The 25,961-nt window shown below is 45.2% G+C and overlaps 1 protein-coding gene across 2 annotated transcripts in view; it reads left to right on the top strand.

The window, feature by feature from the left end:
• The window catches only part of TRPM4 (transient receptor potential cation channel subfamily M member 4), a 604,715-nt gene that overhangs the window by 550,535 nt on the left and 28,219 nt on the right, over positions 1 to 25,961 (top strand). For both annotated transcript variants that reach the window (XM_073602273.1, XM_073602274.1), the window contains exon 22: positions 1,141 to 1,273. In XM_073602273.1, the coding sequence (XP_073458374.1) occupies positions 1,141 to 1,273 (133 nt within the window). The remainder of the gene's footprint in view (positions 1 to 1,140; positions 1,274 to 25,961) is intronic.

The following is a 25,961-nucleotide window of genomic DNA, read 5'->3' as shown; positions in this document are numbered from 1 at the left end:
AGGCTAAGTTTGGCCTATGTTTTAACCCTATCGGATCTGCGCTAATTTTGGATGAGCCCTATGCCCTTCCCTTTTCTTTTTTATGCAGCTTGTAGTTCACAATTAACTACCAGGGCATGGTTGATCGTTCTAGTAGTTCATTGATGCTTCTATCAGTGTGTAACTGCCTGCCGCAGGTGCAAGGCTTTGCAGGCACCTAAAACATTTTTTTCAAATGCACATTTTTTACCTGCAAAAAGATATGCATTTATTTTTATTTTTTTACAAAGGTGAACTTATCCTATAAAGTGAATAACTCTACACCAAGTTCACTATATGGACCACTTATGTATTTATACATGTTGATCAAATCCCCAATAATCTCCTTCTCAAGAGAATAAATGCAGTTCAGCTAATCTTTCCTCATAGCTTTAGATTAGTCTTTAGAGTCTTAAATAAAGCAATTTTTACAGTCCTGCAGGTGGAGTGCTGTTTTTTCATCTTACACTAGCGGTTGCAGTGCATTAGCCACATTATAAAATGCAGCTTGGCAAAAAAAAAAACAGGCATTCAGGAGGTGATGGGATTGCCTCCTGAACACCTGACAGTGGCTGCTTAGCAGCACTCTGACAAATGATCCACTGCAGATCGCTTTTTAGAGGTTTGGCTTGTGTGATCCTAGTCTTATGCCCTGTACACGTCATCAGAAATTCTGATCCTGTGTACACAAATCCGACGCACAAAGTGCCACGCATGCTCAGAATAAATTGAGATGAAAGCTATTGGCTACTGCCCCGTTTATAGTCCCGACGTACGTGTTTTACGCCACCGCGTTCAGAATGATCGGATTTTCCGACAACTTTGTGTGACCGTGTGTATGCAAGACAAGTTTGAGCCAACATCCGTTGGAAAAAATCCATGGATTTTGTTGTCGGAATGTCCGATCAATGTCCGACCATGTGTACAGGGCATAACAGTCACAATACTACATCAACACCACAAGAGTGATCATTTAAAAAATATATTTCTAAACAAGATGCTGATTTCTGTGTTTTGGTGAATTCAGAAGAATGAGTGAACAGATTGAGACTGACTGAGGTTTCTTTTTACTTTAAACCCTAGCATTGAACACATGCCAGTAAGTAACATTTTGTTTTGTAGTGTTGGAATTGAAGGAGCCTCTAGATAGCAGGATGCTAACATGGGAGGCTGTTCAGAAGGAGAACTACCTGGTGAATATCGCCAAACACAAGAGAGACAGTGACACAGAGCGCCTCAGACGAACCTCGCAAAAGTAAGGAATTAAAGTTGCAGCTCAGAAACTGCCATTTTTGCAGCACCAAAACATGTGCTGTTTTGTAATCACTGAGAGGAAATCATCAAGAAAATGTAGATGGAAGTTTAACCACTTGCTGGGCACTTAAACCCCCCTCCTGCCCAGACCAATTTTCAGCTTTCAAAGCTCACACTTTGAATGACAATTACTCAGTCATGCAAAACTGTACCCAAATTTTTTTTGTCCTTTTTTTTCATACAAATAGCTTTCTTTTGGTGGTATTTGATCGTAGATAAATAGGTTGTGCTCATATATAACGTGAGTGATCACAGAAAATGAAATAAAATGCAAGTGAGGTACAAATATAAGTCTGTATATAAGGACTCTTCATAAAGAGAGGTGAAAAATTGACTCCACACAAAAAAAGATTCCACAGTGTGAAAGGGAGTGGTTCCAATGGGGTGATGTATTCTAGGTCACTTCCACTGTCACCAAGGAGATAGGAGTTTCTTGAATAGAAAGAACCCACTCAGTGTGTGGGGACTCTTACCGGAACTGGTGGACTCCCGAAACAGCAAGGTCATATGCGCCAGCAGATTTAGCCCTCTGCAGGGTCTAAAGGTACTCCTTGTCCCTGGAGCTCTCAGGTTGCGTCTGGAAGTCCTCTACAGTATCCAACTTAAAGCTAAAAAGTCCTGTCTGAAGGGCACACCAAACAAAACCTCAAAGAAAGCGGGTCTTGAGTTCCTAACAAGCCATGAAAGTACAAATGCCTCTCAAATGACCCCTTTTTGGAAAGTAGACATTCCAATGTATTTAGTAAGAGGCATGGTGAGTTTTTTGAAGTGGTCAATTTTTTCCCACAATTCTTTGCAAAATTATGATATATTTTTTTCCCCCCACAAAATTGTCATTGTAATAGGTCATTTCTCACATGGCATGTGCATACCACAAATGACACCCCAAAATACATTCTGCTACTCCTCCTGAGTATGACAATACCACATGTGTGGGACTTTTTCACTGCCTGGCCACATACAGAGGCTCAATATGCAGGGAGCACCATCAGGTGTTCTAGGAGCATAAATTACACATCTAACTTGTTGACTAGCTATTACACTTTTGAAGGAGCACCAGGACACCCATAAAATGACCCAATTTTGGAAAGCTAATACCCCAACGTATAATCTATGAGACGTAATGAGTCTTTTGAACGGTTCATTTTTTCTTTCGTTCATTAACAGACACAGCCGTCTTTGTTCAGAATCATAGGGTTATATCACCCCCTACAGGACTAGGACACTAGACAGACGAAAGACTTGGCCATGCCCATGGGCAGTCCTCGGTGATATACACCCCACTCTCTGCTACAAGCCTTCAGTTTTTTTCTGCCTAGTCAGGAGTAAGTTGTATATGCCCGTCCCAAAAAAACAACAATGCTCTGCGCTTAGTACAATATTCTAACGGTGTATGTGCGGCACATAAATAATTATATAACTAGTAGCAGCTGCTTAAATAGTAGAACATGTATATAGGCAATAATGAATCAATTAAATTAGATAAATATATAAATACACAATTATAAATATATAAAGTGTCTCTTCAGTATTGCAGCAGCGCTGTGCACCCCAATTAAACAGGGTCTCTTTCTTAATCTATTTCAGAAAGTTCAAACACGGATCTGATAGCCAGAGTCCCACCAATAAATAATCAAGATGTATTCTGTGAGGGTAGTAATCCTTTCACCAAGCCATACACCACGTGCTGGGGTCCCCAATGAAAACTCACTCACCAGAAATCAGATCAATAAAAGCCTTGATTAATAGTAGTAAATCTGCATCAATATCCAAAGCGACCACCAGATGTCAGTATTATTCCCAGTAGTTCCAATAGGATATGTAGAAGAAACAAAAATGCTCACATAGCGTGATACTGCTAAACATCTTTATTTGAACCATCCAAACATCCCCTTAAAACCATGCGTACCAAAATTTAATAAACATTGAGCAAAGATAACAAAGTGCACTGTGCCTGATTGCGTCCTCCAGTCGTGAAAACCTGTCAGGAGCGCTCCCTGTGTGTAACCACAGTCACACGCTTCCTGGTTCCTCGGTTGGTGGAGCATTGTAGTGGTCACTCTTGGTGTGGGGCTGTCCTTTTGCTCTTTTATGGAGTCTCAGAAGCATGTTTCCCCGCCAGACCCCCTGTCAGAGGCTGCAGGTCCCCCTGGGTCCCAGTCATCCGTTGACGCACTGACGCCGGCCCTGGAGTCCTTTGTGTCCTGGGTGGAGGTGGCTCTTGGGCGGTAGACTAGCAGGAGGTGTCCCCTGCCTTCCCCTGCTTCATCTGTCTCATCAGATCCTGAAACTGATTCGGCTGCCATGAATGGGTCCCACCCTGTGGGGTCTGCGGCCGCGTTTCTAGATCTCTCAGACAGTGAGGATGATTCCTCGGCCCCAGTGACTGCGTACGAGAAAGCGCTGGTGGATGCACTGATTGCTTCTGTTAGGGAAACTTTAAAGATGGAGGATACAGCCATGGCTGCGGTGGAGGTGCCGGTCCCATTTGGCACTCACAAGCCATCTCACGCGGCAAAAGTGTTCCCTCATCCCTCCTTTTTTGACAAGTTTGTCTATAAAGATTTGGAGCGTCCAAAATGCCCCTTTGTGATCCCAAAGTATTTCACTGTGCGTTATCCCTTTGAAGAGAGTCTGCTCAAAAAATGGACAACTCCGCCTGTGGTGGATCCCCCAATTTTCCTGGTTGAACAAAACCACTATGATTCCTGTTGAGGACTCTCCTGACAAGAAGGCAGAGTCTCTGAGCGCACTGTTCTCTATTGCGGGTTTGGCGCTTCGGCCGATTTTGGCTATTGCTCTGGTGTCGCAAACGCTGATAGTGGGCAAAGCTGTTGCACTGTGACCTGGAAGAGGACCAGTTTCCACCTGCCTTCACGGAATTAGCGGACCAACTGGTTCAGGGGCTGCAGTTTGTCTGTGATACCTCTTTGGATGCAGCTCCCTTGCTTTCTAAGCTATCTGTTTCAGCGGTAGTGCTTCGACGGGTATTGTAGCTGAAGTGTTGGACTGCAGACCAGGCCTCAAAGAAGACCCTAGCTGATCTTCCTTTTCAAGGCGATTGTTTATTCAGGGCCACTCTGGATGATATTCAGAATGTCACAGGGGGGAAGAGTACTTTTCTTCCACAGTCAAAGGGAAGGTGCCAAGCTGCAAGCCTGGCCCTTCCTTCTCGGCACACAAAAGGTTTTTTTCGTCCCTCAGGGTCCACTGACAAAGGCTCAAAGTCTTTCAAGCCCCCCTCGGGAGGTTCTAAGCGGTCCTGGTAGGGTAAACAGAGAGCGGGTTTCTCCAGACCCTCAAATAAGGCTCCTTCAGCATGAAGAGGCGCCCTCACCCGCAGTGAGGGTGGGGGGACTTCTGGCTTCCAGTTTCTCTGATAAACGACAAGTGGGTCCTCAAAGTGACTCTGTCTGATTAGAAGATAGAGTTCCAGATTTTTTTCCGTCCAATCTGCATCTGTCTCCAGACCACTTGTAACCCCCCCGGGGCGTGGTACAAGGCTTGTCGCTTCAGGGGGGGATTGTCCTGGTTCCAGTGTTGGAACATTTCCAGGGCTTTTATTCAAACCTATTTACGATCCCCAAAAAGGAGGGTACAGTACGTCCGATTCTGGACCTCAAGGCCTGAACCGCTATGTGCAGGTGCGGACGTTCAGAATGGAGTCCATTCGCTCCGTGGTGGCATCTCTTCATCAAAAGGACTTTCTTATCTCCATCGACATCAAGGATGCCTACCTGCACATTCCGATTTGTGCACAGCACCAGCGGTTCCTCCGCTTTGCTGTGGGAGAGGAGCATTATCAGTTTGCGGCGTTACCCTTTGGTCTCGCCTCCGCTCTTCAGGTCTTCACCAAAGTGTTGGCCTAGGTTCTGGCACTGCTGCGCCAGCGGGGAATTTCTGTTCTGGGCTATCTGGACGACCTTCTGCTGCGGGCAGAGTCCTCAGCGGCCCCAAGGGGCGACGTGGAGATCACTGTTCAGACTCTGGCAGATTTTAGGCTGATAAATTACCAAGTCTGCATTGACCCCAGTTTGGAAATTGGTTTATCTGGGTCTGACTCTGGATTCCGCTCGGGCCAGAGTGGTCCTTCCACAGGACAAACTCCAGAAATTACAGGCCGCAGCCCGCTTGCTGCTGTCCAGCAGGTGGGGTCTCCCTGTGGACTTGCATGCAGGTACTGGGCCTGATGGTGTCTACGTTCGAGGCGGTCCCGTTTGCTCAGTTTCATACGAGACCCCTGCAAAGGGAAATCTTGTTAAAATGGGACAAATGTGCCAAGTCTCTAGACAGTCAGATTCGGCTAAGTCAAGGAGCCAAAGGGTCCCTGATCTGGTGGCTTTGTTCCCCGGCTCTTCGGCAGGAGAAATACTTTCTCCTGCTGTACTGGACGGTGGTCACCACCGATGCCAGTCTGTCCGGATAAGGGGGAGTCCTGGGCCTGGGCTAGGCTCAGGGTCACTGGAGGAATCCAGGCTACCTATCAACATCTTGGAACTCTGGCGATCAGACTGTCTGGATCATTGGACGGATCAGCTTCAGGGGCTCCCGATATGGATCCAGTCAAATAATGCCACAGCGGTGGCCTATGTCAACCACCATGGAGGAACGAGGAGTATGTTAGCCGGCCTGGAAGTAGCCGGCATTCTACGGTGGGCAGAATGTTTCGTCCAAGCCATCTCCGCCGTTCACATTCCGGGAGTGAACAACTGGCAGGCGGATTACTTCAGTCGGGTATCACCTGGTCATCGGTGCACACATTTACAAAATTTTACAAAGTGGATGTGCTGGCATCTGCGGATGCTTTATTTGGCTGCAAGGTCCTACAGGCTGCGGTCTAGAGGGTTTTTTCCCTTGTGAATGGGTTTTTTGCTGTTCAGGTGGGCTCTAGGTTGTTTTCACTGAGCTCCAGGTTGTCTGGTTGGCCTGGGGTTTTTTTGTTTTTGCTGGCTGCCCCACCCCTCATGTTTAGCACTGCTTTGACATACATCCCTATAGTTCTGAATAAAGAAGGCTGTGTCTGTCAATGAACGAAAGAGAAAATAGGATTTTTGACTTACAAGCAGTATTAGAAGTATTAAAAACTCCATAGAGGGGGGCGGGTGCTGTGTCTGTCAATGAGCTCAGAGAAAAGATTTTATGGTAAGTCAAAAATCCTATTTTTTCCAGAAGCTTTTGGAAAATGTGGAAAAATTTTTTTTTTTTTTTTTTACACAAAGTTGTCAGTTTATAAGATATTTCCAACACAGTATTTACATAGCAAAAATGACACCCCAAAATACATTATGCTACTCCTGAGTATAACGATACCACATGTGTCTGACTTACACAGCCACAGCCTGGCCACATACAGAGGCCCAATATTGAAGTGGCACCTTCAGGCATTCTAGGAGCATAAATTGCACATCTCATTTCTCAACCACCTATTAATCTTTTGAAGGCCCTAGAGCACCAGGACAATGGAAACACCCACAAAATTACCCCATTTTGGAAAGCTAATGCCCCAACGTATAATCTGAGACATGATGAGTCCATTTTTTTTCCAGAAGTTTTTGGAAAATGTGGAAAAAAAATACGCTTTTTTTCACAAAGTTGTCCATTTCTAAGAGCTTTCCAACACATAGAATGTATTTTGGGGTGTAATTTTTGCTATGTAGATACTGCTACTCCTGAGTTTGGCAATACCAAATGTGTGAGACTTTTTTACACAGCCTGGCCACATACAGAGGCCCAACATGCAAGGAACACCGTCAGGTGTTCCAGGGACCCATAGCTTTCCACATACCAAGAATTACACCCCAAAATACATTATGCTGAGCTGAGGGTAAACAAAAGATTACCTGTGGTTTTAGTAGCACAGTTGTCCACAGGAGAATAGCACTGGTCCAGGCAGCAGGCAGGGACTTGGTCAGCAACAACGAACATAATTGTCCAGGCAGCATGCAGGGATACTGTCCATATACAGTCCAGGGTCAGTACAGGCAGAGATATGGTCCATGTGGTGTGGTCAGTGCAACAGGCAGAAGCATGATGGCAGTAAGTCCTACAGGCAGAAGTAGGGCCTCATTCAGGACAGAATGGGGACAGGGGTAGAGGCTGCTCCAACCCATTCTTTTTGAAGCCTCCGTGTCCTGGCCTCGCCCCCGTACTCCCGGAGTCTATGGGTAGCTATCCAGGCAGATAACCTTTTTCTGCGTACACAATAATAGACTGCTGTTTCTTGTCTGTGTCTTTATTGGCACGTTGCAGATTTTAATACAAATGCGGATGACACATGTGATATGCGGTAAAACTGAAAACAACAAGAATAATATAACATTACCATATAATAGTAAACATATAAAATAATAACTGAAATGACTATCTGCTTTTTCCTAATAGCCTGTGGAGGACGAAGGGGAAGATCGCTTACCTCTGATGCCATGGATGGGAAGAGATTACATCTAGGCAGCTGACATAATCTTGAAAATGCTGATACCTAAGGGGTATTCGCTTCCTGACTAAAGAGGATGTGATGATTTATATGTCACATCCTTTAAAGGTTAATGGTATTATTACAAATGATATTGTTTGGCCAGTAGGTGGCGCATGCGTACAGCTAACCTGGAACAAACATAATCTATGGCTTAATAAAGCAGCAACACGATATATACAAATTAAATACACAAATGAATTCTCTTTTCTGAACCTCGAGAGAGCGAGAAAGGTCTCCTGGAGACATAACACTCCCCGTCTGGCGTTAGCCACTAACAGCGTCATTGGACACAAGTAAAATCAAGTCCGATATGGGCCTGAGAAATGACTTTACTTCACCCTGTTTGGAAGTCTTAACTTCGACCTTCCTGACATGTCCATCTTTGCTTGGGAATGTCTGTGTGACTCAAAGGCCAGTCATTCCTGTGTGCTTGGCAGTCCTTAAAGCGGAGTTCCACCCTAAAGTGTAACTTCCGCTCATCGGATTCCTCCCCCCCACCGGTGTCACAATTGGCACCTTTCAGGGGGGAGGGGGGTGCAGATACCTGTATAATACAGGTATCTGCACCCACTTCCGGGTATAGCTAGCCGCAGACTCCCCGCCCACCCCCGTTGTGCAGTGGGAAATACACAGTTCCCACAACACAACGGGGACCAGTATAGACGCGCAGCGCAACTTGCCCATACGCAGTAGGGAACCGGGCAGTGAAGCCGCAATGCTTCACTTCCTGATTCCCTCAGTGAGAATGGCAGCGGCAGCACCCGAGGGACGGTTCGGTCTCGGGTGCCGACATCGCTGGACCCCGGGACAGGTAAGTGTCCTTATTTTAAAAGTCAGTAGCTACAGTATTTGCAGCTGCTGACATCTAATTTTTTTTTTTTCGTGAAACTCCGCTTTAACGAGCACCACATCTCCTGACTTCAGGTCTGGTTTGTTAACTTGCCACTTATTTCTGAGTTGTAGGGTTTGGATGTAATATCTCCTCCATCTGCTCCAGAAAGTGTTGGCTAGGCATTGCACCTGTCTCCATTGACGTCTGAAAAGGTCTTTATCAGTAAACTCTCCATTTGGAGCACTGACTGTGTTGGTTTTTTGGGTGAGTAGAGTTGCAGGTGTCAGCAACACGGGTTCCTCTGGATCGTTAGTAACTGGAATCGGAGGTCTAGCATTTATGATGGCTGAGACCTCAGCCATGGAGGTGGACAGACATTCATGCGTGAGTCTGGCATTGCCCATTTGAAGGAAAATAGAATCCAAGATCTTGCGGGCTACGCCTATCATTCTTTCCCACACACCACCCATATGAGAAGAATGAGGAGGGTTAAATGTCCAGGTACATCCCTGTTGGTTGAGATACCTTTCCACACTGTTGTCTAGATTGGAAAGAATCTGAAGTTCCTTGGCCGCTCCAACAAAGTTGGTGCCCCTATCAGAGCGGAAGTGCTTAACGGGGCCTCTAATGGCAATGAAGCGCCTGAGAGAGTTGATAAAGCTGGAAGTGTCCATTGATTCAATCAACTCTATGTGAACAGCTCGAACAGTCATACAAGTAAAAATAACTGCCCATCGTTTGCTGCTGGCGTGGCCTCCCCTGGTTTGGCGAGTGGTAACAGACCAAGGACCGAATACATCAAGGCCCACACTTGTAAAGGGAGGATCTGAGTTAAGTCTGTCAGGTGGAAGGTCAGCCATCTTTTGGGTTTGTAAGAGGCCACGGAGTTTGTGGCAGGTAACGCAATTAAAGATACACTTGCTCACACATCTTTTTGCTCCTATTATCCACAGTCCAGCAACCCTCAAAGCTCCTTCAGTGAATAGCCGGCCTTGGTGTTTAACTTAACTGTGATAGTGTTGCACAAGCAGGGCAGTGACATGGTGCTGAGCTGGGAGAATGAGAGGATGCTTCTCGTCATACTCAAAGGTAGCTTCTTTAAGGCGACCTCCTATTCTCAACAGGTTACTGCTGTCGAGGAATGGATCGAGTTTCCTTAGGACGCTTACTTTAGGGATTGGCCTTTTGTTGTTAATACAGTCAATCTCTCTAGCAAAGGTCTCTTGTTGCACAGTGTAAATGATCAGATGTTTTGATTGCTCTAGGTCAGTCACTGAGTAGGCCTTCATCAGTTCTACGCTGTTAGAGGTGATCTTGTGGAGCTTCAAATTAGAACAGGCTAGCATCTCCTGTGCTCTCTTCAGATCCGTAGACGTATTCAACTTCGTGAGCCGAGCGTCTAAGCCCGTAAATGGCAACTGCGGGGGAAGGGCTGCTCCCAAATATGTGGACCTTCATGCTATACTCTACGATTTCTTTGGAAGGTTTGTTATCTTTAAACCAGAAAAATCTCAAAGTTCCTGTGTTCCTTTTTACCGAGAAAACAGTGGAACATCTGCTGGATGTCTGCCATGAATGCCACAGAGTCTTTGTGGAAACGGAGGAGTACCCCAATGAGTCTGTTCAGATCCGGCCCTGAGAGAAGGTCATTAAACGACACACCTTGTTCTCTAGAGCTAGAGTCAAACACTACTCTAATCTGACCTGGTTTCTTGGGGTGGTACACTCCAAATATAGGCAAATAACAGCACTCCTCGTTGTCTTTAAGGGCACGAGCTAACTCTGCGTGATTATTCTCAAATATTTTACCTATAAAGGTGAAGAAGTGATCTTTCATGTCTGGTTTTCTCTGGAAATTGCGTTTAAGGGAGACAAAGCGTTTAAAGACTTGTTCCTTGTTGTTAGGTAGACGCTGTCTGAGGTCTAAATGGGAGAGGTGCGACCAAATTGTTTGACTCTTCCTTGGCTGTCTCCTTTTCCATTATTTGCAAGAAAAGTCTATCTTCAAAGGACATTGCTACCTGCTGGTCTTCCTTTGTTCTATGAAAGACTGTACACCCCAGGTGGTCTGGGTCACTGTCACAAGTGTGGTCATCTGTGTCTGTGTCTGGGTCTACTGAGGAACAAGGTATGTGAGTACTACCTGGAAGCTCTTTTGTGATGAAGCTGTTGTGACAAAGCTGTTGTGACATGGTTGCAAGGAGGAAGGGTGTCCTTTGTCAAGTACGTTAGTGAACATGCTACTGACCGTGGTGGGTCTGTGCACAGTCTTTAGGCAGACGTCTCCTATGATGACCCACCCCAGGTCAAGTCTTTGGGCAAAGGGAGCATTGCAGGGACCATTAATCTGTTCTCCTTTATGAACCTGCAGAATGTCTCTTCCCAGGAGCAGCATTAACTGAGCCTGCTTGTCATATTCTGGTAGGAGATGGGCCATGCGTTTTAGATGAGGCTGGTGAATTGCTGCATCTGGTGTAGGGTTTTCTGACCGGTTGTCTGCAATCTGGTTGCACTCAAGTATGGTGGGTAAAGGTAGGCGAGTCTGACCGTCTATGGACTCTACACAAAAGGCGATGGCTCTTCTCCCCGCCGTCTCAACAGTACCCGCACAAGTCTTTAGAGAGTAAGGGGAGCATGGACCCCTAACACCGAAGATGTCAAAGAATGTGGATTTAGTCATAGAGTGGATGCTTTGGTCATCTAAGAGTGCATACATCTTGACAGCTTTGTTTCTGTGACCCATTGGATAAGCTCTAATAAGACAGATCTTTGAACAAGACCTACCGCCTGCAGGATGTTTGCATACCTCAGTACACTGTGAGGTAACCACTGAGATGTTTGAACCAGTGTTCTCTTGCTCCCCGCCATGCTCATAGGTATCACCAGCTCGCTGGGCGGTCCAAGGAGCAGGGCCTGGATGTAGTGCTGAGTTGTGGTCTGTGTTGTCACACTCTGTGCATGATACACTAACCTTGCAGTCCTTGGCAAAGTGTGATGTGGATGAACAGCACCTGAAGCAGATGCAGTTCTCTCTTAGGAAGGCTTTGCGATCTTCTGGAGACTTTTCCCTGAAGGTCCTGCATTTTGGTAGAGGGCACTGCTTGCTAGGGTCTCCGACTTTGTCCTCTGAGTGAACACTGTTGGAAGAACTATAGGAAAAATCTGTAGGAGAAACATGAGACTTGTTCACTATCACTGGCATCCTATGCTGTTTGAAGCTAGGGGGCGTGGCTGATGACAGTATAAAGTCAAAGCTGGGCTCATTCAAGAACTTAGCTTGCTTTGGAACAAAGTCTATGAAAATGTTGAATAATGGAAATGGTACCTGGAACCTTTCCTTACATTTAGAACCATATGTGACCCGTCTTTGTTGTAGGTCGTAAGAAAGCTTCAGAATTAAAGGTTTAATTCCTCTGGCCGCATCCAGGGAGGCGAGACAAGGGAGGTCTCCCTCCTCCTTAGCAAGAAGTAGTTCCTCTAGCAAGTCGGCTAATTCTCGTAGTTTGTGATAACCCTTGCTAGGTATTCTGGGAAAGTCCTCAATCCTTTTAAAAAGTGCATGTTCTATAGTCTGTCGAGCCATAGCACTCTTCTAATCTGCTCCAAATCTTTTTAAGACCAGTCTCTGGTTGTTTTATGTTAATGTTCCTGATTCTATTGGCATGTTCAGCAGAGTCTTTCCCAAGCCATTGGACTAGGAGGTCTATTTCGTCAGAGTGAGACAGGTCTAGACCTTTTATGGCATTTTGAAAGGACGACCGCCAGGCTTTGTAGTTTTCTGGCCAATCGTTAAACTTTTAAAAGTCCTTTTGTGATTAAATCTCGTCTGGAGAAGAACTTGGCAAAGCCTGTTATAACTTGGTTGGTGTTAGAGCATGTTGGCGATTCACTACTGTAGTGGGAGTGTGGTGTGCGACCATACCTGTCAGAAGTTTCTGCTTTAGGCCCATTGTGTAGTAGAAGGATTATTCTGATGCTGATTTGGAGGTTGAGGGTCGTGGTGTGCAGAGACGTAGGCTTGATCTGTAACGTGCTGGTGAGAGTTCTGCTGCTTGCAGCTCTGAGGAGTTTGGTTGCTCTCATGCTCTGTTACCTGCAGTGTTTGGTCTGTTTCTCCTAGGACACCGTCTATTTCCTGTAGAGGAGAGGTATCGTAGGTTGATTTGAAGTGTTGGTGCAAGTACTCTGAAGTGCGTTGCGAGGGATTCGGCTCTCCTTGTTCGGAGCCAAGCACATTGCTGCGTTCACCACTGAGGCTCACGGCTGCTTCCAGGGCTTCTGCTTCAGCTATGGCAGTTGCAGCTTCCCTTTCTGTAGTGAGCTTCTCTAATGCGACATCCAGACGTGTTAGTTCAAGCTTTATAGAGGCTTCTATCGAGGCCCTATCTTGCGCTCGCTTGGCTTCTATCGAGGCCCTATCTTGCGCTCGCTTGGCTTCTAGCGAGGCCCTATCTTGCGCTTGCTTGGCTTCTAGCAAGGCCCTCTCTTGCGCTTGCTTGGCTTCTGGCGAGGCCTTTTCTAACTTCAACTGCATTTCTTGTCCGGCAAAGGTAGCTCGCGTCTTTGCCGCTTCGGCTTTCCCACGGGCGATGGCGGCTGCAACACTGGCATCGACTTGCTGGAAACGTAAACTCGTGATCTGGTTTTGAGTGAGGATGTGCTACTGCTTGACATGGCTGCTTGACTGACTAGCGGCCTGTGGGAGCAGTAAGCATGTAGGGCTGCAGTCTCTGTGTGCTGCTTGGCTGTATGATAATCGATTGCAGACTGTAGCTCTTCCGTGCGGCCAAACCTCTTCCCCTTCTGCACTAACTGTAGTGTTCCTGGACAGAGTTTTACTGTCCTGGCCTTGCCCCCGTACTCCCGGAGTCTATGGGTAGCTATCCAGGCAAATAACCTTTTTCTGCGTTACACAATAGACTGCTGTTTCTTGTCTGTGTCTTTATTGGCACGTTGCAGATTTTAATACAAGTGTGGATAACACACATGATATGCGGTAAAACTGAAAATAACAAGAATAATATAACAATAATAATAGTAAGCATCATATAAAATAATAACTGAAATGACTATCTGCTTTCCCTAATAGCCTGTGGAGAACAAAGGGGAAGATCGCTTACCTCTGATGCCATGGATGGGAAAAGATAACATCTAGGCAGCTGACATAATCTTGAAAATGCTGATCCCTAAGGGGTATTCACTTCCTGACTAAAGAGGATGTGGTGATTTATATGTCACATCCTTTAAAGGTTAAAGGTATTATTACAAATGATATTAATGTTTGTCCAGTAGGTGGCGCATGCGTACAGCTAACCTGGAACAAACATAATCTATGGCTTAATAAAGCAGCAACACGATGTACAAATTAAATACACAAATAAATTCTCTTTTCTGAACCTCGAGAGAGAGAAAGGTCTCCTGGAGACATAACACTCTGAGTCTCCAGACCCTAATCTAGGAATGAGAAAACAAAAAATGTTTTCCTCATCCAGAAAAACAATTCTGGAGCCCCTCACATATGTGAGACCCCCTGTGTTGAATCCCACTAGTCCAGTAGCAGGGTACAGGATCAGTCCAAGAGGCATTCAAAAAACAAGGTCAAATAGTTCAGGGTCAGTTCCAGTTCAGACAGAGTTGGTAGCTAAGGAAGGGTTGGGGGTTTTGGGTGGAGTTGCTGTAAATTTATATAGGAGTTGTATATGGGCAATTTAAAAAAAAATTGCTACTTTTTTATACCAATGTTATGTCCGTCTTGAGGCAAGGTAGGGTTTGAGCATTTGGTCGTTGAAGTCGAATCCCCCATGGACAAATTGTATTCATGGACGCATTTTGGCTTTTGGACGGGGCCATTCCTTCTGGGGATTTCCACAAAGGTATTATTGTGGATCGAAGACAGCATGTAGACATCCCTTTTGTCCCTCCACTTCACTGCCAGAATCTCCTTATTTAGCAGACTCGCTGTCTCTCCTCTTCTCAGCTTTATATTGACAAGCCTTTGAGGAAAGCTGGGGGAATATTTCTGAAAAATAATTTGGTAGTGGCCGAATTTTGTAAAACCTGTCATAATTTGGGTCATTTCGGGGAGGGCAATGGATATTGTCATTGAAATGTAGGAACCTCATTATGCTGAGATATCTGGTTCTGGGCATTACAGGAGAATATCGGCATGGGGTGGGTTGGTAAATAGGAATGTAATTAATTTTTTTGTGAGTCCCATACAGAATGTAAGGCCCAAAAAAATCCTTCAAATCCTCTACTGTTAGCAATTTGCACTTCCAATCAGATGAAGCTGCTACTTGTTATGGGGGTAACCAATATCTATAAATACTCAGCCAGCACAGTAGTCCAGCACCCCAGATGATGACTTCTAAGTCGAAACGCGTCAGGATATGTTGAGACCACTGTCTTCTTTTATACAAGCGCTTGATTTTACTGCTAAACTTGTGAGTGTATTTCCTTTGCTTTTCATGTATTAAAATTTCCATATGGAGTTATGCTATATGCCTTCCGCTTTCTTTTAATGGTGGGGCTGACTGCCTATTTCTACTGAGTCCATCCATATGTTACACCTATTCGGAGGTCCATCTGGGGGTCATATCTGGATAGAGCATCTGATCCCCTTGGTATATTATACCACAAAGCTTGATTGACTCACTAGGTGTATACCTATTTGAGTTAAATCCCTCTGGTAAGCAGCTTCTGGTGTCTTTGGTGGTGGATCTACTATCATCTGTTATTACATCATACATATTTGAAGTTAAAGACTGTCACTATATTATATCCACATGTGGTTGAGGATTATCATCACACATGATTGAAGCCTGTCACTGACTTTTTTCTTTTTTGGACATCACACCTCCAAGTTCCTCTGTTTATAGACCTCACATGTCATAATAGAGGACTGCTTGGAGTATTTTTGAGCACATCATTTATTATTCACGTTTTTTGTACTCATATTATTTGTTATGGTTTATATGATCACATAAGCGCTGCACATTTCACCCAATTTTTCCTCTACTGTTAGTTCTCTCCACTCGTAGGGGCGGGCATAATAGGATGTTGGATAATTGAAAATTGTTGTGCATACAGTTTGCACTGGGCCACAATTGATGCTAACATGACCTCCGTAAAAATGTAATCAAATTCATTGGGGAAAAATTCTCTGTGTCCACCTGGACTCCTGGCTGGGCAGTGAAAGTGGGAATGTTGGCTTCTCCTGAATTAAGAGGAAGACACAAGGGGTTATGAAGGGCATAGGGAAGGCTGGCATGGGTCCTAACCCTTTGGGGCTGAGGTGACACCCCACTGGTACTTGGCCTTTCTTGCCAAGGTACTGCGGTGCTGGTGGATGGCACTGCGGTGCTGGTGGATGCCACTGCCTCCTCACCAGAATGCCTTCGCTTGGTGGGCAGAATATCGTCCTCCTCTGAGTCTGTCAGTGTTCCACTACTTAGGAGTGACTCGTAATTTATGCCAGACTCAGAATCCAAATTTGAAAGGAAATCCAAAGAAGAGCACTCTCCATTGCTCTTGTTGGCTGCGGAAAGTATTTGGTACGCCTCCTCCGTGGAAAATGATCTTTTTGACATTGCTGGTGATGATGAGACTGCACAGGTGTGTGCTAAGCCTGCACTGATGGGCACTGATGAGGTGGCACTGATGAGCCTGCACAGATTTGTGCTAATAAGCCTGCACTGATGAGGTGGCACAGATGTGAGCTAAGCCTGCACTGATGAGACGGCACATATGGGCACTGATGAGGCAGCACCGATGCACACTAATTGCACAGATGTACACTGATGAGGTGGCACCAATGGGCACTGTGACACTGACCCTGATTGGGCACTGATTGGCACTGTGTGTGACTGTGTAATGGTAGATTAACTGACGATTCAGCACAGATCCTCTCTCACCTCACACATGGTCTCTGTGTGAGGAGGGAGGGCTGTCAATTAGAGATGATCTCATATGTTTACATTTGAGATTATCTCTCATTGGCCATGCCGATCGCATGGTAAATGGCTGCTGTGATTGGCCATTTACCGCGATCTGTGATTGGCTGTGTCCAAGGTTCACGGCCATCATAGATTTTCCCCAATGCGCATTTGCTGGGAGCGAGGAAAGGGGCAGGGCTGGATTAACTTAGGGGCTATTAGAGCTGCAGCTCCAGGCCCATACCTCAAAATAGGCCCAATAAACTGAGAATGACCGCTACATTGCATTACAAAAGTCTAGTTTCTGCTGCTGCTCAGACCAACACACTTCCCTGTCAAGTGTAGTGATCTCCATCCGACAGGCACTTCCTAGTCCCGGCCGGCATGATGTCATTCAGAGGCCAGCCCGGGAAGCTTGATCGGAGAGAAGTGCTGGCGGCCTCGCGAGCAACCACTGTACAAGTGAGCAGAGCAAAAACTAAAGGGCCTGGGCTGCCTGGATTTCCTATCCAAAAGGTTTTCTGTTCAGTATGAACAGGCTGGGTTAACTCTTTGGGGGGGTAATTAACAATACAGTTTGTAAAATGCAGCAAGAGGGGGGTCAATGCACTATCACTACTGAATTGGTGACCAATGGCAGTTAATTAACCCCTTTCTGCTGCATTAGTGGCACCAGTGTCAGTGCTAATTAACCCCTTTATGCTGTATCATGAAGGGGTTAATAAACTCTGACACTGGTGCCACTAATGCAGGGGTTAACTGCCATAGGTTACTTATCCATCAGTGATAGTGCATTAACCCCCTTTATATTGCATTTTACAAATAGTATTGTTAATTATTTAACCACTTGCCGACCGCGCTATAGACAAATGACAGCTACAGCGCGGTTGGCTGGTTCTGGGAGGGCGAGCATCGGGCACACTTTGTGATTGCTGTGTCTGAAGGACACAGCTGATCAGATAGAGGTAAAGGGCCAATCACAGCGGCCTTTTACCATGTGATCAATCATGTGTCTGATCACAGTGTAAACAGACTTGCTGGGTATCGGGAGTCTTTTCCTCACACGCTGTGACAGCGACAGGAGTAGAGAGGCGGCAACCATCGATTCTCACAGGGGACATCTACACTGATAATCAGGGCAACCCCATGAGTGCTGCCTGTCAGTGCCCATCAATTCCACCTATCAATGCTGTCTATCAGTGCCCATCAGTGCTGCCTCATTAGTGGCCATCAGTGCAGCCCATCAGTGCCTCATATCAGTGCCGCATAGCAGTGCCCATCAGTGCAGCCCATCTGTGCCGCATATCAGTGCTGCCTCATTAGTGCCCATAAGTGCAGGCCCATCAGTGCAGCATCAGTGAAGGAGAAAAATTACTTATGTACAAAACGTTCTAACAAAAACCTAAGAAATTTTTTTTTTTTCTAAATTTTGTCTTTTTTCGTTTGTGAAAAAAATGACATATAGGTACAGTGTTGCATGACCGCATAATTGTCACTCAAAGTGTGACAGTGCTGAAAGCTAAAAATTGGCCTGGACGGGAAGGGGGTGAAAATCCCCGGTAGGCAAGTGGTAAAGCATACGTTGTCCTTTGGGAATATGTTGCATATTCCACCCATTTTTACGGTGTAACATGTTTCCACTCCAGCACCATCTCTGCAATCCACTGGATCTAGTTGACAGCAAGCAAAGAATCTTCTCCCTGAACTCACTGTCACTATTTTAAAAAATATATAGTGTAGTTCCTGTACGCCACCACTTAAGTTAGAGGAAATAACTGGATATGAGGTAAGATTAGACCCCTTTCGCATTGAGGCGCTTGAAAACTGCCCATAATGTGGCGAGCGCTTTTACAGTGCTTTTGAGTCGCTTTTCAAATGCTTTTGGGGCGTTAGCAGTGCGCTTTTTTTTTTAAGGTCATGTGACTCAAAAGAACCATTTTGAGGCGCTTTTGAAACGCTTTTTGTGAGCTTTTGAGGTGCTTCCTATTCATTTCAATGGATAGGGACACTTTTGAAGCACTTTAAGAGCTTCAAACATGCTCCAAAGATGCTGCTTGCAGGAGTTTTTTTCATCGCCCCACCAGCGCACCACCACAGTGTGAAAGTGTTAATTGATTTTAATGGAGATTAGTTTCCGTGAGCTTTTCAGGCGTTTGTTTTGTTTTTTTTTTTTTGTTTTTTTTTTTTTTTTTTTTTTTAGCGTGAAAGGGGTCTTAATCTTTGGAGTAGCTGCTTGTCCTCACATGGAAATGATACCTTATAAATAGGTGAATGCGGCTATGTTTCTGTTATGGCACTTTAACCCCTTCAGATCCGCGCTATAGCCGAATGAAGGCTACAGCGCGAATCTGCTTTTCCGGGAGGCTGTTAATAGACGTCGTCCCCCTTACACGCTCACCACGTCCCCCTGAAGGGAGTGCGCTGTGATCCCCCGAGTCAATGAGACTCGGTCGATCCCTGCCCCTTACTACGTGATCAGCTGTCAGCCTAATCACGTGATGTAAACAGAAGATCGATAATCGTTTTTTTTCTTCTCAGGAGAAAAAAAAGCAGATCACTGGCTTCTGTTGAAGGGACATCGGTCCCGAAGAGGAAGGGGCGAAGCCGCCTCATTTGTGCCCACCAGTACCGCCAGCCAGTGCCACGAATCAGTGACCACAGTGCCACGAATCAGTGCCCACCAGTACATAAGTGTCAGCAATCAGTGCCACCTATCAATGCCCACCAGTGGTGCCAATCAGTATCACCTAGCAGTGCTGCCTATCAGTGCCGCCTTATCAGTGCCCACCAGTGCCGCCTTATCAGTGCCCACCAGTGCCGCCTTATCAGTGCCCATCAGTGCAGCCTATCGTTGCCCATCAGTGCACCCTCATTAGCGTACATCAATGAAGGAGAAAAATTACCTGTTTACAAAATTTAACAAAATATAAAACAGTTTTATATTTTTTTCTTTTAATTCTGTCTTTTTTTAATTTTTTTAACAAAAAATAACCCAGAGGTGATCAAATATCACCAAAAGAAAGCACTATTTGTGGGAAAAAAATGATAAACATTTCATTTGGGTACAGTGTTGTATGACCATGCAATTGTCATTCAAAGAGTGACAGCGCTAAAAATTGGTCTGGGCAGGAGCGGGGTTTAAGTGCCCAGTAAGAAAGTGGTTAATGGTAATTAAAATATTTAATTTGTTTTAACAAAAAATTGTTTGCGTTTTCATTTGTTTTATTTCCATAAAAAGGCCCACCGAAATCCTCGGCACCAAGCCCACAATGCTCTTAATCCGGCCCTAGAAAAGGGAGGACGTTTACTGACGCCCTCCTGGCAATGTAGGTCCGTGCTGTAGCCATCATTCGGCTATAGCGTGGACGGGAACTGGTTAAAGGAGTTGTAAAGGCAGAAGGTTTTTTATCTGAATGCATTCTATGCATTCAGATAAAAAACTGTGTAGCAGCCTCCCCAGCACCCCCCTAATTACTTACCTGAGCCCCATCTCTCTCCAGCAATGTCCATGTGTATTTATTTTAAAACAAGACTTTACAATTGCTTTAAGTCTGTCATGCAGTCAGTCAATCTGCTAAACGTCAGCAGCTGTTTCTGTGATTGAGTGTTTGCTTCTTTTGATCCCATTTGTTAAAGGAAACCTGCACTTACCCTAGGTTCACACCTATGCATTTTTTTGTGTGTTTTTTGCAGCTTTCAGAAATGCACTACAGTCCATTTAGCATGGTTTCCTATGGTACAAGTTCACATCTATGCATTTTGCGGCCGGTGCATTTTTGGAAAGGGTCGGGGATTTTGTTCACATGTTTTGCAGGTAATAGACTTCAATGGAATCGCACCAGAAACGCAAGTGTTTGTGATTATTTTAACACTTTATATAGCTGGTTGCTAAGCAGGGGGCCGGGAAGCCGGCTGTCGCATTCTTAACTGATGAGTCATAAGCTGTCAGCAGTATTGCCCACTAACAGCTGAATGCAAAAGAAAAAAAAAATCGCCATAGTGTTTGATGTGAGCAGCTACTCCAAAGATTTAAACCCCTTTCACACTGAGGCGCTTTCACGCTAAAAAAAAACACCTTAAAAGCTCACTGAAAATAATTTCCATTAAAATCAATTAATGCTTTCACGTGGAGGCGGTGCGCTCGTAGGGCAGTGAACAAACTCCTGCAAGCAGCATGTTTGAAGCTCTTAAAGCGCTTCAAAAGTTCCCCTCTCCATTGAAATGAATGGGAGGTGCCTCAGCTCACAAAAAGAGTTTCAAAAGTGCCTGAAAATGTTTTTTTTTTTTTTTTTTTTGAGTCACATGACCTTTAAAAAGCTAATGCCTCAAAAGCACTGCAAAAGCACATGCCGTTTTATGGGCAGTTTTCAAGCGCCTCAATGTGAAAGGGGTCTAACCTTCCCTCATATCTATTTATTTCTTCTAACTTAAGTGGTGGCATACAGGAACTACACTATATATTTTTTTAAAATGGTGACAGTCAGTTCAGGGAGAAGATCCTTCGCTTGCTGTCACTAGATCCAGTGGATCGGGGAGATGGTGCTGGAGTGGGAACATGTTACACCCTAAATATGTAACACATTCCAAAAGGGGAACTTATACTTTAACCACTTGCCTACCGGGGATTTTCACCCCCTTCCTGCCCAGGCCAATTTTCAGCTTTCCGCGCTGTCACACTTTGAATGACAATTATGCGGTCATGCAACACTGTACCCATGACATTTTTTTCATTTTTCTCACACAAATAGAGCTTTCTTTTGGTGGTTTTAATCACCACTGGGTTTTTATTTTTTGCTAAACAAATGAAAAAAGACTGAAATTTTTGAAAAAATTTTTTCGTAGTTTTTGTTAGAATGTTTTGTACAGAAGTAATTTTTCTCCTTCACTGATGCGGCACTGATGAGGTGGCACTGATGAGGTGGCACTGATGAGGTGGCACTGATGGACACTAATATGCGGCACTGATGAGCACTAATATGCGGCACTAATGAGGCAGCACTGATGGGCATTGATATGCGGCACTGATGGGGCTGCACTTATGGGCACTGATATGCGGCACTGATGGGCTGCACAGATACACTGTGATTGGCCCTTTACCTCTATCTGTGATCAGCTTTGTCCTTCAGACACAGCAATCACAAAGTGTGCCCAATGCTCACCCTCCCAAAACCAGCCAACCGCGCTGTAGCTGTCATTTGTCTATAGCGCAGTTGGCAAGTGGTTAAATAGTTAACAATAGTATTTGTAAAATGCAGCATGAAAGGGATAATGCACTAGCACTGATGGATTAGTGACCAATGGCAGTTAACCTCTTTGTGCTGCATTAGTGGCACCAGTGTTAGTGTTTATAAACCCCTTCATGTAACAGCATAAAAGGGTTAATTAACACTGACCCTGGTGCCACTAATGCAGCACAAAGGGGTCAATTAACTGCCATTGGTCACTACTTCATCAGTGATGGTGCATTAACCCCCTTCATGCTGCATTTTACAAATAGTATTGTTAATTATCCATTACCCCCCCCCCCCCCCCAAACTAAGAGTTAACCTACTTCAGCCTGTTCACACTGAACAGAGACACCATAGGATAGGAAATAATCATCTGCCACTACCAGGCAGGCCGGCCCTTTAGTTATTGCTCTGCTCACTTGTTCAGTGATTGCTCGTGACGCCGCCAGCACTCCTCTCCGATCAAGCTTCCTGGGCTGGCCTCTGACATCACGCCGGCCGAGACTGATCTCCATGCCTGTCGCATGGAGATCACTCCGCCTGACTTCCCTGTCAGGCGGTGTGTTTTTCTGAGCAGCGGCAGAAGCTAGACTCTTGTAATGCAATGTAGGGGCTGGCGGTCAGTGACTGTGTCCAGTCAGTTTATTAGGCCTATTTTAGCTGCAGATCCAATAGCCCCTACGTTAATTTGGCTCTGAGTACAGAAAAGTCTGTAAATACTGTATGCAAGCTACTGAAAGATGGCAAGTGGTTCAGATGTGAAGTTTGCAATTGCAAAGCTGAACAGAGCCAATTACCAGATGTGGAACTTTAAACTAGAAATGTTTCTGAACAAGGATGACTCGTGGCAAGTGCTGAATACAAACAGACCCACAAACAGAGACTGAAGTCTGGGACAAGAAGGATAGGCAGGCAAAAGTAATTATAAGTTTACTAGTGGAAGATGACCAGCTTATCCACATAAGAACCAAGAAAACTGCCAAAGGTATGTGGACTTCATTACAAAAACAGCATGAGCGTTCAAGCTTCAACGGCAAGCTATTTTTACTAAGAAAGTTGTACGAGATGAGACTAGAAGAAGACCAGCAAATGTGTTGACCACGTGAAAGCTATGCTAGCGATCATAGAACAACTACATGCCATCAGAGGACATCAAAGATAACCATATTTGTTGCCCTGCTCCTCTGCAGCATTCCAGAGACATATACTGCTCTTATTAACGCTTTAGAAACCAGACCCGAGAAGGGACTGACACTAGAATTTAATCAATGAATATGACAGTAGGAAAGAAAATCACGCACAATGACAAAGCTCTTAAGATGTACAAAGGCATATAGCGCCACAAAGAAAGCAAAGTCTGTTTTTGCTGAAAAAGGACTGTTCTATCTGGAAAGCCAAGCAGCGAAAGCTAGCGCTAGCCACAAAATACAGAGTCAAAGCAGCCACAAAGGAAACTGCAGACACACCATGGAGCAGCACCTTTAAAGTGACAGAATGGCAAGCCACATGGCTGGTGCAGGGACTTGGGTACGATGAGCCACATGACTAGCGACGAGACCTTCTTCACAAACATTGATTATAGTGCAAAAATTTTCCTAGGAAATGGGAAAAGCATTACTTCCAAAGGTAGAGGCCAGGGCTTCCTGAACTGCATTACACCTTTAGCAAGATATTTTACCTCATTTGGTCTGAGGACCTCCAAGGCCAAAGATAGCTGACATCCTTCAATATGTGGTGGGTTGTGAGGCATAGTGGGTGCAAAGATGATGAAAGTCATTGGGCGCCACACAGTTTTTGGATGTAAAAGAGGTTTTATTTCTTTTGGTGGTCCTTTTTATATATTTTTGGGGGAAAGAGGGTTAGGGTCAGGACACCTGTAGAGAGTTGCAAACTTAATTGGCAGACTCCGAAACTTCAATAGGAGGACAACTGTGCAGGGAAAGGCCCCAGCAAGAAGCCACATCTGCACTTGCAGGAATGCGGTATCCTATGGTAAGTCCTTTAACAGTTCCTAACTCAAACATAACAGTTTTTTTCAGCTTCACTACAACTGCTCCTTGTAGTTCTTCAATACTGAGCTCCTGGTCCCACTAGACCCTCTGATTCACTGACTATGAATCCCTTCAGCTCCTCCAAGGTTTGTGGTGGTATCTCCTCAAGCGTCACCCCCCGCTTCTCTGCTGGGTTCCTAGCTTGGCACTCCAGATACTTCTCAAGCTTCGCCCCTGCTAACTGGCTTGGTCCCTGGCTTTATACACAAGGCTGCTCTGCAAGCATCTTCTCTGCTGGTTGGGTCCCTGGCTTGATCACCACCTGATGTTTCCTCAATTCTCCACCATGCCCTTTTGGTGAGAATATGGTTCTGATACTTGTTCCAGTTACTGTGGTCCCTGGTAAAGGCGATTGGTCTCTTCATGGGGACAGCTTCCCTTCTACCTCTGAACAGACAGGTTCTTCGGCCGGCAGAACCGTCACTTCTGGTTGGACTGCAAGCTGCAATCCCAACCCTGCACTGCTCTCCTACTTCTGGATAGGCCCTCACGCAGCCTTAGCAGCCAGATAGGCCCAATCTCCGGCCTAGCAGCCCAGGGCAGATGACACACGTCCACCCAGACGGCCGTCCAGGTGGCACAGAACATAGGTCACCTGACCTCACCCGAATATATAGGCTCTCCCAGCAGGTCAAGGGATTCAAGAAAATAGGATTTTTATAACCGCTTACCTGTAAAATCCTTTTCTTTAAATTACATCACGGGACACAGAGCCATAGTAGTTACTATGTGGTTATATAGGCCACCTTTAGGTGATGGACACTGGCACACCCTAAACAGGAAGTTCAACTCCCTATATAACCCCTCCCCCTACAGAGAGTACCTTAGTTTTGTAGCAAAGGAATACACGTGTATACCCAAAAAGAGGGGAGGGTCCTCTGTGTCCTGTGATGTACTTCAAAGAAAAGGATTTTACAGGTAAGCTTTTATAAAAATCCTACTTTCTTAATCGTACATCATGGGACACAGAGCCATAGTAGTTACTATGTGGGATGTCCTAGAGCAATGCCAACTGAGGGGAGGGAGACGCAAACAAAAGTAGGGTGCCATCAGGCCTGAGGACCTATACTTCTGCCTGTAGTACACTGCGCCCAAAGATGATAGCCTCATGCCTTCTTACATCCACCTGATAGAATCTGGTGAATGTATGGACTGAAGACCAAGTTGCATATTTGAGCCATGGAGGCTTGGTGATGCACTGCCCATGAAGCACTAACAGCCCTCGTGGAGTGCGCTTTGATTTGAAAAGGTGGAACCTTCCCTTCAAACCATAGGCTTGAATAATTACTTGCCGGATCAACTTAGAAATAGTAGATTTCGACTCTGCCTGTTCTTTTCTAGGACCTTCAGGCAACACAAACAAAAAACATCTGTTTTTTTTTTTTTTTTTTTTATCTCACTAGTCGTCTCCAAATAGACTTTGACTGCTGTCACTACATAAAGAGAATGTAGCGACCTTTCTCCGGTTAGAACAGGGTTCTGAAAAAAATGAAGGTAGAACAATATCCTGGTTCAGATGAAAACTTGAAACCACCTTTGGCAGAAAGCTAGGATAAGGACGCAATACCACCTTATCCTTGTGAATAATTAGATATGGCTCTTTACAAGAAAGAGCAGCCACTTATGATACCCTTCTTACAGAAGATATGGCAGCCAGAAAAACCAACTTCCTTGTCAAAAGGATCAATATCGGCCCAAAAGGTATCGGCCCAAAAGGCTGTCTTTGTAAACCTGACAAAACCAAATTCAACTGAATCCTGACAGGATAATTCCGCAACCTGAATATGCAGGCTCTTAGGGCTAGGTGCGCTGCCCAAATCTTTAGAATGTTGATGGGCAAGGTCCTTTCAATTCTGGACCATTACCCTTGGACAATCACCTCTTCCAGGACTGCTCCCCAACCCGAAAGGCTGGCAGTTGTTGTTACTATCTTCCAGGTAACTGGTAAGAAGGATTTCCCCTTCGGCAGATTCTTGGATATCTTCCACCAATTGAGGCTCTGGCGCACCCTTTGATGACAGACGCTTTGGAAATATAGCGCTTGGACCTTCTTGTTCCAGGTAGACAGGATACTGTTTTGCAGCAGTCTTGAATGAGACTGAGCATAGG

The sequence above is a fragment of the Aquarana catesbeiana genome, linkage group LG10 (genome assembly GCF_042186555.1).
Source record: "Aquarana catesbeiana isolate 2022-GZ linkage group LG10, ASM4218655v1, whole genome shotgun sequence".
NCBI lineage: Eukaryota > Metazoa > Chordata > Amphibia > Anura > Ranidae > Aquarana > Aquarana catesbeiana.
This window is presented reverse-complemented; position numbering and strand designations above follow the sequence as displayed.